Source organism: Acartia tonsa, chromosome 6 (genome assembly GCF_053477335.1).
Source record: "Acartia tonsa isolate MP-2025a chromosome 6, ASM5347733v1, whole genome shotgun sequence".
In the NCBI taxonomy this organism is placed as follows: Eukaryota; Metazoa; Arthropoda; class Copepoda; order Calanoida; family Acartiidae; genus Acartia; species Acartia tonsa.
The window spans coordinates 19,719,946-19,732,785 of record NC_137265.1 but is presented as its reverse complement, the minus strand read 5'-3'; the positions used below and the strand labels follow the sequence as shown (position 1 = coordinate 19,732,785).

The 12,840-nt window shown below is 33.7% G+C and overlaps 1 protein-coding gene across 1 annotated transcript in view; it reads right to left on the bottom strand.

The window, feature by feature from the left end:
• The window catches only part of LOC145323010 (uncharacterized), a 35,805-nt gene that overhangs the window by 22,786 nt on the left and 179 nt on the right, over positions 1–12,840 (bottom strand). The window contains exons 2-3 of the mRNA XM_080165397.1: positions 12,388–12,515; positions 11,876–12,007 (exon numbers count right to left, since the gene is read on the bottom strand). Of these exons, the coding sequence (XP_080021523.1) occupies positions 11,876–12,007; positions 12,388–12,515 (260 nt within the window). The remainder of the gene's footprint in view (positions 1–11,875; positions 12,008–12,387; positions 12,516–12,840) is intronic.

Sequence of the window (12,840 nt, the reverse complement as noted above, 5' to 3'; positions counted from 1 at the left end):
GCTCTGTTATTGGTCATCCCCTATCCATATGTACTATTATAATATCCCTTTCGCAAAATGTACTATTTACAGGGATCTAATTGCCGATAAGTTGATGTAAATCCTCAATGATTAAACATAAAATTATCCCTTCGGTAAGTTAAAATTAGTGGTTGAATCGTTTACTATTAACAGGGATCTAAAGGGATAAGACAATTGTTGATAAGTTGATGTATATCCTCAATGATTAAACATAAAATTATCCCTTCTATAAGTTATAATTAGTTGTTGAATTGTAATTGACAAGACACTCCTTTTTATGTACCAACCAATAAAAATTCAATAAAATTCCCTAAGTTTAAGCCAACGAATTAGAAACATTATTATACAACTTTGGGGACCAGTGTAATAAACAGCTTAATGTACACTCCCTCCCTGGATTATTACACAGTACCCGAAGTTTTATCTTAAGAATTTCTCATTTATGGGCTCAACATTTTGGAGACTTTTTATTTAATTAATTGTGTAAATTGATTTATCATCCATTGTCTTATTTCTTTTAATTCCTGATTATAGGGTGATTTCTCTGTTACGGCATGGGACAAAAAAGGTGTAGATCAAAGACAATTTATAAATTATAGAATATGTAATATAAAAGATTTTAAGAAAAGAAAAATAATCAGGGACCGCTGAACCGATAAGGTTCACTTTTATAGTGTAGCTTCTTACAGGACATGGGAAGGTTTATATCTATTTGGGAGAAGAGTACTACCACATTCTTAACCCTTACAGATCGGGCCCCTATTCCCACCTTAATAGATCGGGGGGGGGGGGGGGGGGGTCATATTGACCCCCCCCCTCTATCTCGGCTTCTGTTACAGATAAAGACGTAAAATTTTTTTCTGGTGGTTCATGTGTATTTTTAGAGAAAATTACTTTTTCTAGTCATAGCGGTCAGGCCGCTCCTTAGCCGCTTTTTAGCCGCCAGCCGCTAAATTTTAAAAACAGCTGTAGAGCGGCCAATTTTGCAGCTAGGATCACCAAATTTTAGGACGAACTTTTATTTTTCATAACAAAAAAATTACTTTTTCTGATCATCGCAAAAAAACGGCAAATAACGGAAACCGCCATTTTCGGCGGTTACGGCGGTTAAACGGCGGTTGGCGGCGCCAATTAATATTTTTATCTGTTTATTATTGCTCAAGGATTTACCAAAAAAATTTATAGGTCTCTAGCTGTAATAGAAGCCACGATATTCATGATATATGTCTGTAGTAAAAGCCGGACAAAAATCGGTCATAAAGTCGGTCAGGGTGCGGTCAAACGGTCATAACACCACTTTTCTCATAAGGTCATTGATATCTCAGTATTCATCAAAAAAATTTTAGGTTTCTACCTTATATACAAAGTCATAATGTAGAAATTAAGATCTATTTAGAATTTTTTTTTAATTTTGGTGCTACCCAACCGACTTTGACTGGACACCACGACCGACACAGACCAGATATCCTAATAAAATCAACTCTTGCCGACGTATAATTACTAAACTTAAAAAGTCATGAAGTCACAAGTCTCTATCTTACCTACAAAAAAAATAGAGGGGGGAGTCAATATGACCCCCCCCCCCCCCGATCTGTAAGGGTTAAGAGAAATTGCCCTAGAAGAATGAAATCAATATTTGGATGGGGAGACTTCCCCCTCTTTCCATTAATATGTCTCTAGAGGCATAGTTAATTATTAAATTTAACAGCATTTTTAGTTTTCACATTTATTAACAAAAAACTGGCTATTTTAAATGGATGAAAAAATTCAGACTTATAAAACATCAAAATTAATATCATTGTTCTGAAAGCCTGTCAATTCAATGAACAAAATAGTAAGGTTTTCCTGTCTGAAGCTTAAGATCCCAGGAATGGTTGGTCTAAATAGCAAGAATATGATAGAAAAGGACAGAAAAGCTACATTTTGCAACATTTAGCTATGTTTAGGACAGAAAAGCTGCATTTTGAAAGATTTAGCTATGTAAAGGATATAAATGCTATGTTTTGCAAGAATTTGCTATGTGAAGGACCAAAAAGCTATGTGTTGAGAGATTATGGTTTATAAAGAACAGAAAAGCTATGTTATGGAAGATTTTCCTATGTGAAGGACCAAAAATGTTTTGCAATGTTTTGCTATAATATGGACAGAAAATCTAAGTTTTGCAATATTTTGCTATAATGTGATTGACCAAAAAGCTATTTTATGCAAGATTGTCGATGATGGATTGTTTATTACACTAGTCCCCAAATTTTAAAATAAAGTTTGCTAATTGTTGGCTTAACAACTTTGGGGATTTTTCTTGACTTTTTCTTGACTTTTGATTAGTTGTTCCATAAAGTTGAGTGACTAAACGTTTCAACCACTAATTGTAATCTACAGAAGAGGTTATTTTGTGTATCATCTTTGGGGTTGAACATCAATATATCGGCCATTGTCTTATCCCTTTAAATCCCTGGTTGTTATATTATAACAATATCTTATTTATCTTTATCTTTAAATTGCTTCTTATGTTATCTTTTTTAGCAGCAAAGCCACTCTATAAATAACTTGGTGCGTCTGTCTGTGCGTCCATCTTTATAACTAATGGGAAACGTGTATTTCTAGACTACTATTTAAGGTTAAGAAATTTTTGTTGAAAACTTGTAAGTCCCATGCACATCCTGGCTATACATCTTCCAATAATTACATTATACCAGGGAGGGAGATGACATTGGGCTGTTTATTACACTAGTCCCCAATGTTTTATGATAACTTTTTTTTTGTTAGTCTAACAACTTTGGAGACTTTGGTTGGTTCGATAAGTTGAATGTCAAAACGTTTCAACCCCATTTTTTTCATCTACAAGTGGGGTAATTTCGTGTAAAATTATTTAGATGTTAATAAATCTATCAACTTTTGTCTTATCCCTTTAGATCCCTGACATTATACAGTTTGAATTTTTTTACAAGAAAACCTTTTTTAAACAAAACTCTAATTAGGGTCTGTCTGCATGGTCATCAGTTTGTAATTTGGACGTGTTAGAATTGTCCTATTGTTTTCAAACTTTGCATGGTGATTCCAATAATAATTATGTATTTTAAAAGCATATCAACTCTGAGAGAGAAAATAAGATTGACCCAACCTAGAAGCAAAAATCAAGTTTCTTGAATAACTAGCGAACGGATTGGGTTACAGTGGATCTAAACACGGCAAAATGAGCGTCTCACCATGCTGGATTCACACAAAAAATTTGAAGGAGCTAGGACAATTTTAAGATAGGCGGACCAAACGATTTATGTTCCATCGATACGAGTCGGGGCGTAAAAATTTCGGCCTCTCAGCAAAAATCAAGTTTCTTGGATAACTAGCGAACGGATTGAGCTACAGAAGATCTAAACACGGCAAAATGACCGTCTCAATGAGTAGAACACACACAAAAAAATTGAAGACTCTAGGACAACTTTTAGGTAGGCGGACCACATGATTTGTGCACATCGATACGAGTCGAGGCGTAAAAAATCAAACTTACAAGTCGTGGTCCGACAGGGAAGGAGTTGGAATCTTGACCCCATATTTTAAACTTAAATGTGGCTTGTTGAGACGAACATTTTACTGTATTAACATCAACTGTAGCTCAAAAGACAAAAAAGTTTTCCTAGGAGAAACTGTTTTTTTTTATTTTTGAGCTTAAATTTGAGCCAAAATCTGTAAGTCAAAAACACAAATCGTTTGGTCCGCCTATCTGAAAATTGTCCTACTGACTTCAAATTTTTTGTATGAGTTCCTGGGGTCAAGACGGTCATTTAGACACCTTAACATTGATTCTAGCTCAATCCGTTCGCTAGTTATCGAAGAAACAAGGATTTTGTCAATTTGGTATTTAATGTTTTTAAACATTTAAAAGTGAAATTTCAAAGTATAGTCGATTTTTTAGGGGAACTATGATGTGCGTCTATCTCCGAAAGTCCACTATGACCCTGTATGGACTTGGTGAAGGTTTTAGTGTTAAATGGCAACACAAAAGTGTCTACTAAGTTAGTCTACGATGTAAATGTGCCCTTTAGAGGGTAGATAGAGCGTCTTTAGCGTTGTATAGAAGGCTTATAAGTAGACAACGGTTGGTTATATCTTAGTAACGGTTAATGATCCCTTCTTTAGATTGTAATTAGTGGTTGAAACGTTTGGACACTTGCTAAACCAACCAATCAAAATCCTATAAAAGTCAACAAAGTTGTTAAGCCTCTCCCTCCCAGGGTTTCAGAGATTTAGAAAACTTGAGATTTAGGAAGTTGAAAATGGGGGTTTCCTCCTGCACGCCCTTGATACCAAACCATTAGAGTGAACTCTCTTATACACAGGATAGGTTAGTATATCTAACTTACATTTCTTAGGTGGGTTGACTAACCTACACTAAATAGCCTAAAAAACTTGCCATATATCCATACTAATACTCGCTATAATTTTGGATTCAATGGTTAGGCAGTATACATTGTTTATTTTAAAACTATTTCTAAACCCCGACATTGAGGGTAAAATGGGCTGTTACTTACTCTAGTCCCCAAAGTTTTATAATAACGTTTTCTTATTATTTGGCTTTTCCACTTTGGGGACTTTAATTAATTTTTAATGGTTGGTTTATTAAGTTAAGTGTCCAAATGTTTTACCCACTAATTGTAATCTACAAAAGGGGTAATTTTGTGAATTAACTTTGGGGATGTACATGAATATATCAGCCATTGTCTTATCCCTTTAAATCCCTCTTCTAAAACGCACCATACTATTTTTCTCTATCTTATACTTCTATTTTGTTTGTTGATTTGTTTGTTTGTAAAGGATGGACAAATATATATTAACATTTTAAATTAAGTCTTATTTTTCAAATGTCTATATATCTTTTTCATTTTATAAAAAAAACTTAAATCAATACAACATCAAAAATTTTCTCTTTAAAAGACTTGTAGCTGACTAAAACAAATAGATTTACCAAAACAAGGATGACAAAATCAGAGAACATAAATTTGTTGCAAAATAAATTAAATACAGGACAAACTTTCATTTTTAGGATTTTACCATAGAGATGCCTAGCTTATAATATTCAACTTGTTGTCCTTTCATGCTTTAAATGGACGTACGTACTTTTTGGTAAAGAATATAGAGTTTTTATATTTCCAGCATATATAAATTTGAAAAAAAATAAAAATAAAATCATAAGAGGATAATACCAACAGCTCTAGACCAGCCAATTTTTTATGTAGTCTTTGATTGTGATCAGAGAAAGATAAAAATATTAATTGGCGCCGCCAACCGCCATTACCACCAAAAATGGCGGTTTCCGTCATTTGCCGTTTATCGGCGATGATCAGAAAAAGTTATTTTTTTTGTTATGAAAAAAAAAGTTCCACCTCTACAGCTGTTTTAATATTTAGCGGCTGGCCGCTAAAAAGCAGCTAAGGAGCAGTCTGACCGCTATGACTAGAAAAGCAATTTTCTCTAAAAATGCAGAAAAAGTTAATTTTTTGTCATAAAAAATAAAAGTTGCACCTAAAATTTGGTAATCCTAGCTTTAGTATTTTCCGCTCAACAGCTGTTTTAATATTTAGAGGCTGGGCGCTAAAAAGCGGCCAAGGAGCAGTCTGACCGCTGTGACTAGAAAAGTAATTTTCTCTAAAAATACACATGAACCACCAGAAAAAATAATGTCTCTATCTATAACAAGAGCCGAGACAGAGGGGGGGGGGGGCTCTTAGGGCCCCCTCCCCCATGATCTATTAAGTTGGGCATTGGGGCCCAAACAATTACTTCATGTATAGAAAATGTATGTAAAATATCAAAAATAAACATGTATTAAATTAGACATACGGACTTTTTGGTCAGAATCATAGAATTGCTACGATTTTTACATTTTACCTAACTGTATCAGGAATCATCAAACCGAGTTTGAAAATCATAGGACAATTATAACTTGCCAAAATTAATTAATCAAAAATTCCAAAATTGTCATTATTGAAATGGACATACTAGCGTTCCGGTATTGATTCACAGGGTACCTAAATTGCTAAAGGAATAATACTTGAATATTCTAACCTGCATAAATTAACTACGGACAGACGGACTTTTTTATTGCACTTTTTTATTGGTAGAATAGCTACTCTATAACTGGAGTATTCTAGTACGTCCATACGTAATTCTGTATAGCAAAACAGAAATCTCTATCAGTAAGTTTATGTATTATAAAAGAATTGTCCTGTTGGTTATAAATCTTAAACAAAATTTTTGTTGATTCTGATAACAAAAAGCTATCATCTTGGAAGCAAAACAACTCTATGGTCTTAATCTTTATCTACGATGGTAAGTATGTCCATTTTGAATTACAATAATGATTCTTAAGATAATTAGATGAGCAACTCTATAATTTGACCCAAAATTTAATAACCAAATGATATTGTTGGTATAAAAAAATAGTTACCTTGCTCAAAACTATAATTAAGAACCTTTTTTTGTTTTATTGTTTTTCAGATTTGATTTTATGGATGTTTTTATCCTTGTAATTGTCCATAACAGAAGTTTAATGTGAATTTGATTGAGCCTATTTGTAAAAATATGTTAGAATTCACAGGAATCTAAAGGGATAATATTATGGCCAACTAATTGATATACAATATACATCCCCCATTTTTATACAAAAATAACCCCCTATGTAGAGCACAATTAGTGGTTGAAACGTATGAACACTCAATTTAATAAACCAACCAATCAAAATTCATTAAAGTCCCCAAAGTTGTGAAGCCAACGAATAAGAAAACATTATCATAAAACTTTGGGGAAATCTATGTCTCAATTTTTTATTTGTGCCTTTTGTAGTATGACAAATAGAGTAAATGCTAATCTATGAGAGGAATCTACACAGATGTATCACCAAGAGTACATTCAAAACAACAAAACTATCACATTCCATATATTTCATTGTTATCGTAATTTTGTTTATATGATTTTTTACATTAAATTATAAATATATATAAAAAAAATAAGGCTTACAAAATGGTTGAAGGTAAAGCTTTGTGTACAATTAACATCAATATTTGCTAAAGGGTTATCCCTGTAAGTTTGAACTTGATAGGTTAATTCTAACCTGCCTAAATTTACTACTGACGGACGGACGTACTAACCCTAATCGTAGAAAAACTAATTTTTTTGCTGTTTTTAAAGAACACTTATTTTGAAGTATTTGGAATATTTATTTTGGATGAGGGGGGGCAATAGACATAATAGGTTTAGATCCACATTTCATAATTTTACCAATATGGAAAATAGTGTAGGAAGTTTTCGACCAAATCATTAATTTTGAAGGTATTATTACTCAGTATAACACATGTGTCAATTATAAAAAATATCTTCTTCGCCAAAAAATTCTTTTTAATATGTGTTTCTGAATAACCATCTAGAGCAATAAATCTATTGTTTTTTAGCAAACGGAAACTTGTATAATGGGTATATTAGCCATAAACTCAGAGACTTTAAGGGATAAGCTATATAAAATTACACCTACAAATAAAAAAACGTTATTATAAAACTTTGGGGACTAGAGTAATGAACAGCCTAATGTCCCCTCCCTGTTTCATGAAGAATGAAGCAAATCCTTCCTCCATGGGAACTGTTTAAAAAAATGTATTGCCTTTCAATGAAATAGGTCACTTTGACATCCCATGCGATTAAAAACTGCAGCATTTTTTATTTACTTTTCTTATTCGGGAAATATTTAGGTATTAATTAAAACTTAAAACTTACAACAACGAGGCGATATCAAAAGGCTACTTTTTCTAATAAAATGAAATATACTTTTTCAGATTACAACAGGGAGGGATTAGTCAATGCCGAAAAAATGTCCCATCTTATCAAAAGAAAGTACCAACTACATAAAGACAAATTAGACGATTTTTTTTTTGAGGGGGGGGGTGGGAGAATTTACATTCCATTGTCTCCTCCCTGAATCCTAGTAATTTATATACATGCAATAATAAGCAATAAGCAAAAAAAAAACCGACAAATTTTAAGTTTTCCTTATTTAAAGTAAGGAGGGCTAATTTGCAGCTACTCTAAATTTCAATTTTCGTCTGGTTTTTTTTTAGATTTACTTTACTGAATGTTGTCATTTTAGTTTAGTTATGTAAGGTTAAGTAATGGTTAAGCAGGGGCGTCCAAGCTTTTTATTTTGGGGGGGGTAAAAATTTTTTAGGGGGGGGGTAATTCGTGTTTGGGGGGGGGTAAAATGGCGCGCGAAGCGCGCCGCAAATTTTTTTTACCCCCCCCAAAATTTTTACCCCGGGGGTAAAATTTGCTTGGGGGGGGGTAATTACTCCCCCTGAAATCTGTTGGCAGGGGTAAATTTAGTTTACCCCCCCCCAAAATTTACCCCCGGGGTAAAATTTTTGGGGGGGTTAATTTAAATTTTATTAAATATATAGTATTAAAAATTTTTTTTATTATAGATTTTTTATTTTGGGGGGGGGCATTTACCCCCCCAAAATTGTTTGGGGGGGGAAAATACCCCCTCCTAAATGGTTGGGGGTGCCTACGGCCCCCCCAGGGTAGGGGTAAATTTTGAATGGGGGGGGGTAAAATGAAAAAAATTTTGGGGTTGCCTACGGCACCCCCAAAATCGTTTGGGGGGGGGGTAATCGCCCCATTACCCCCCCCCTTGGACGCCTATGGTTAAGCAGTTCCCTACAGGGTTGGAAATAAAGACCTGTAGGATTGGAGCTTCCCGCAGGGTCCAGAAAAGGGAGGTTAGATTAGGGTGTTTTTAGTTAAGGTTAGGTTTGCCCGCAGTGTTAGGAGGTTTGGATTTAGGAATGCAGGGACTTACTCCATCCCCCTCCTCCCTTGAGGTTTGGTGATTAAGTGTGTGAAAGAATTTTTAAAATTAGTTAAGAAACAAGAAAGTTAAACAAAAATTTGGGGGAAAAACCTGCCAACCACCCCCCCCCCCCACCCCCTCCCTCTTTCTCCGGGGGTTGGTGATGTCATGTGTGAAAGAATTTTTTTAATTGGTTAAGAAACAAAAATTTTAAAAAAAATTTGTAGGGGGGTGAGGTCGCCCCCATCTCCCCCCTCAACCCCATTCGATACCTCCCCACCATGGGTTTAGTGAAAGAATTTTTGAAATCCGTTCATAAATAAAGAAGTTAGGTTTTGCTAACTGGTTTTGCTCCAGTTAAAATTTTCATTTGAATTTGAATGATAAGTTTTGTGATTTTAAACAGACTAAATTTATATTTCTCTGTTTAAAAAAATTTTATTACCCTATTATCAGACGTATAATCAATAACAACGCTTTCATGAGATTCAAAGTGAAGATTTTTTTCAATATTGGCTGAATTTTCTAAGCCAATTTCTGTGAAAAAGTGAGAAAAATGTAAGGAATTCCTAGTGTAGTTTTACTTAATAAACTTACTATAGCACACTATGATTTCCTGTTTTTTTCAGCCACCTGGCTTTTTAAGCCGGCTTAAGGAAAACAAAGTGTTTATACAAAAAAAAATATGTTTTTCATTGACCCCTTGCATGTATTTAACAAAGGAATAGACTGCTGTGCTTGATTTTGCCATTGTCACGGGCTCAGGAAGAGATATACCAGCAAGAAAAGCACGTACAGTTTCAGGATCTTTAGATTTTTGCATTTTTTCTGTTTTTCCTGTAAATAGCAGCCAACTTTTCATCTTTCTTATGTCCTAGCCTCTTTCTAAATATTAAAAGAATGGACCTAATTGGTTTCATGGCACAGTGGTTTTCTTTGTATTTTTATAGTAGCTATTAATAGGTTATTTTAGGTAAGGTTAGTTAAGGGGTAATGATTGCCCCGCAGGGGTAGAAATAAGAGAAAAGCTACTGTGAAAATACTATGAAACTCGCTGCGCCATAGAAAGAATCGTCTATTACATATTATATAATTATATATAATATATTATTCAAGCTTTTACAGTATAAAAACTATAAAAACCCAAAATACCCCAAAAAACCCCTAAAACCTGGGTAAAACCCCTATTTTCCACGACCCCGGGGTTATTTTTAAAAAAACCCAGGTTTTGCACAGCCCTGTCCAAAACACTAACATCTAAGGTCTAAACTTGTTTATAGAGATATCAAACTAATTTTTTGTAAACTTTGTTTTGCATAATTAAGCTAAGTAGTTACTAAAGATTTCATTTTTCCACTTTCCTTCTTGGTACTAGTGTGTTTTAGCATCCCCCAAAACACAAATATTATAAGTTATGAGCCTATCAAGATGATTTTTTTAATTTAAAATTTATTCTTATACTTGAGATACATAGCCACTAAAGATTTTGCCCTGGCTGTTTGGACTTGTTGTTATAGTTATCAAATGATTCTTTTTTTACCTGTAAAACATTAAAAATTTTATTTTTGGCACTTTCCTTCTAGGGGCTTGTGGGGTAAAAAGCCAATAAAACACTAAAATTAAAAGCTATGAGATTATTTTAAAAGATATCAAGCTAATATTTCTAATGTAAACATTTTTCACATAATTGAACTAAGTAGCTATTACAGATTTCAATTTGGCACTTTTCTTCTACAGTCTAGTGGGGTTAAACATTCTCCAAATACAAATATTAGGAGTTCTGAGCTTATTTTCAAAGATATCATCTTGAACTTTAATGAATGATTATTTAGTCCAGCTATTTAACAAAATCAGCCCAATATTTTTTTTAAAAGGCCCAGAACTTAAAGTTTTAGTAGTTTTGGGGGCAGTTTTACCACACTAGCCCCTAGAAAGATTAGTGGCTATGTATCTTAATTATGTGAATAAATTTTAAATTAAAAAAATCATCTTGATATCTTTAAAAATAGGCTCATAACTTATAATTTTGGTGTTTTGGGGGCTGTTATAAACTGCTAGCCCCTAGAAGGAAAGTGCCAAAATGAAATCTTTAGTGGCTACTTAGCTCAAATATGCACAAAAAAATGAGCTTGATATTTCTAAAAATAAGTTCAGACCTTAGATGTTAGTGTTTTGGAGCTGTTTTACCCCACTAGCCCCTAGAAGGATAGTGCCAAAATTCAATTTCAAATATTTTTACTGGTAGATTTAATCATATAAGAGATCTTACAAAGAGAATCATGTAAATAACTATAACAACAAACCCAAAAACATCCAGAGCAAAATTTTATACATAATTTCATTGCCTATAAGTGTATAAACTCCCCCCCCCCCCTCCTTCCTTGGATCTTACTACAATGTCAAACCACACACATTTCAAAGACTATTTTTAATTAAGCTAAAATTGAATGCACCCAAAATATATAAATATACCTATATAAAATAATTATATAACTCCTAGGTGCTAAGCAATATAATTTTTAAAAGGTTTGTGTAACAAGTGTCAAACTTAAAATTCAAGAAAAAACTGCATTTATTAAACTTGTGTATACTTCAGAGGATAGCTCAAAAAATAATAATAGTACAAAAACGTTATATACCAATATGGAAACTAGAGGTTATAGGCTTTCCAATGGTATGCGTAGCATTTTTCTACCACTTCTAGGTGCTGAGCAATGACATGTTTAAAATGTCTGTATATTTCTATGCAGGCTTGCCAATGTGAATTTTAGGTTAAAAATAGCTAAAATCTTTTTCCCGGATTTTCTCCCAAGAAGGAACGCTTTTGATTTCGTTTTTTGCATTTTTCATTAGTCTATATATGTATATATCAGAATCTATAATAATCTCAGAGAGCCTGTTTCAAAAAACTGCTTTTTCCTTCCGGCGACTAGTGTTATTTAAAAGCCCTAAGATGCTAGAGGCGCTTTCGCTAGTATTAATAAGAAATTAGACAAAAGTTCAACTGTGCAGTATTTGTACCTGAGATTAACCAGAGGATCCAGCTCTGAGATATGATCCAGACGGTTATGGTAGAGGTCAAGGAATACAAGCCGTGATATGGAGTTCAGATTATTGATCTTCTTTATGAAGTTGTGCTGCATACTTAAAAGCCTAAAACATTTATTTAATACAATTATTTTCATGCATGTGTCCCGTATTATCTCTAAAACAATCAAATGGTTAGTTTTACTTTATTCATGCAGGAAATGTTTAGTATCCTTTCTTTATTCAGATTTTTAAGTCGATAGTGCAATTCAGTCTAATCAAAGTCTGTCCATAATCAGAATAATCTCAGTTTGATCCTATTATATCCTACCTAATCCAGGTTCATCAGCCAGAAGTGGAAAACTGTGTAATTCCTTTCTATCCAGATTGATCCTACTAAATGTATATTTAATCCTGCCTTAATCCTGGTGCACCAGCCAGAAGTGGTATGCTGTGTAATCCCTCTCTATCTTGATCATTCCTGCCAGGTATGTATCAAATCCTACCTCAATCCAGGTTCATCAGCCAGAAGGGGGATACTGTGTAAACCCTTTCTATCCAGATTGATCCTGTCTGGGTATTTGCTTCTTTCTTCTGCTGACCTCTCCAGCCTAAATGTTCCAGAGTCCACCCTGTACAGATACAATTTTTACATTTATACATTGAATATATGCCTATTATTAAAAGCAAAGCTTTTCATAATTAGGGTCAGTCCTTCCATAACGAATTGCTCATTTAGATGATTTAGGAATGTTTGAGTTGTGCTTTCAAATTTTGCATGATGATTCCTTTCCTTTGATGTTAAGGTACGAGCTAGAAAGCTTAGACATCAAGGTTCAGTGTCACATGCGAAGCATCTCTACAACAAGGTTCTAAGAATATTAGTTTGTACTTAAACAGTATCCTGTATTTGAGTAAAATGCAACATTTATAAACAATTTGGTTAGCTTATAAATTTG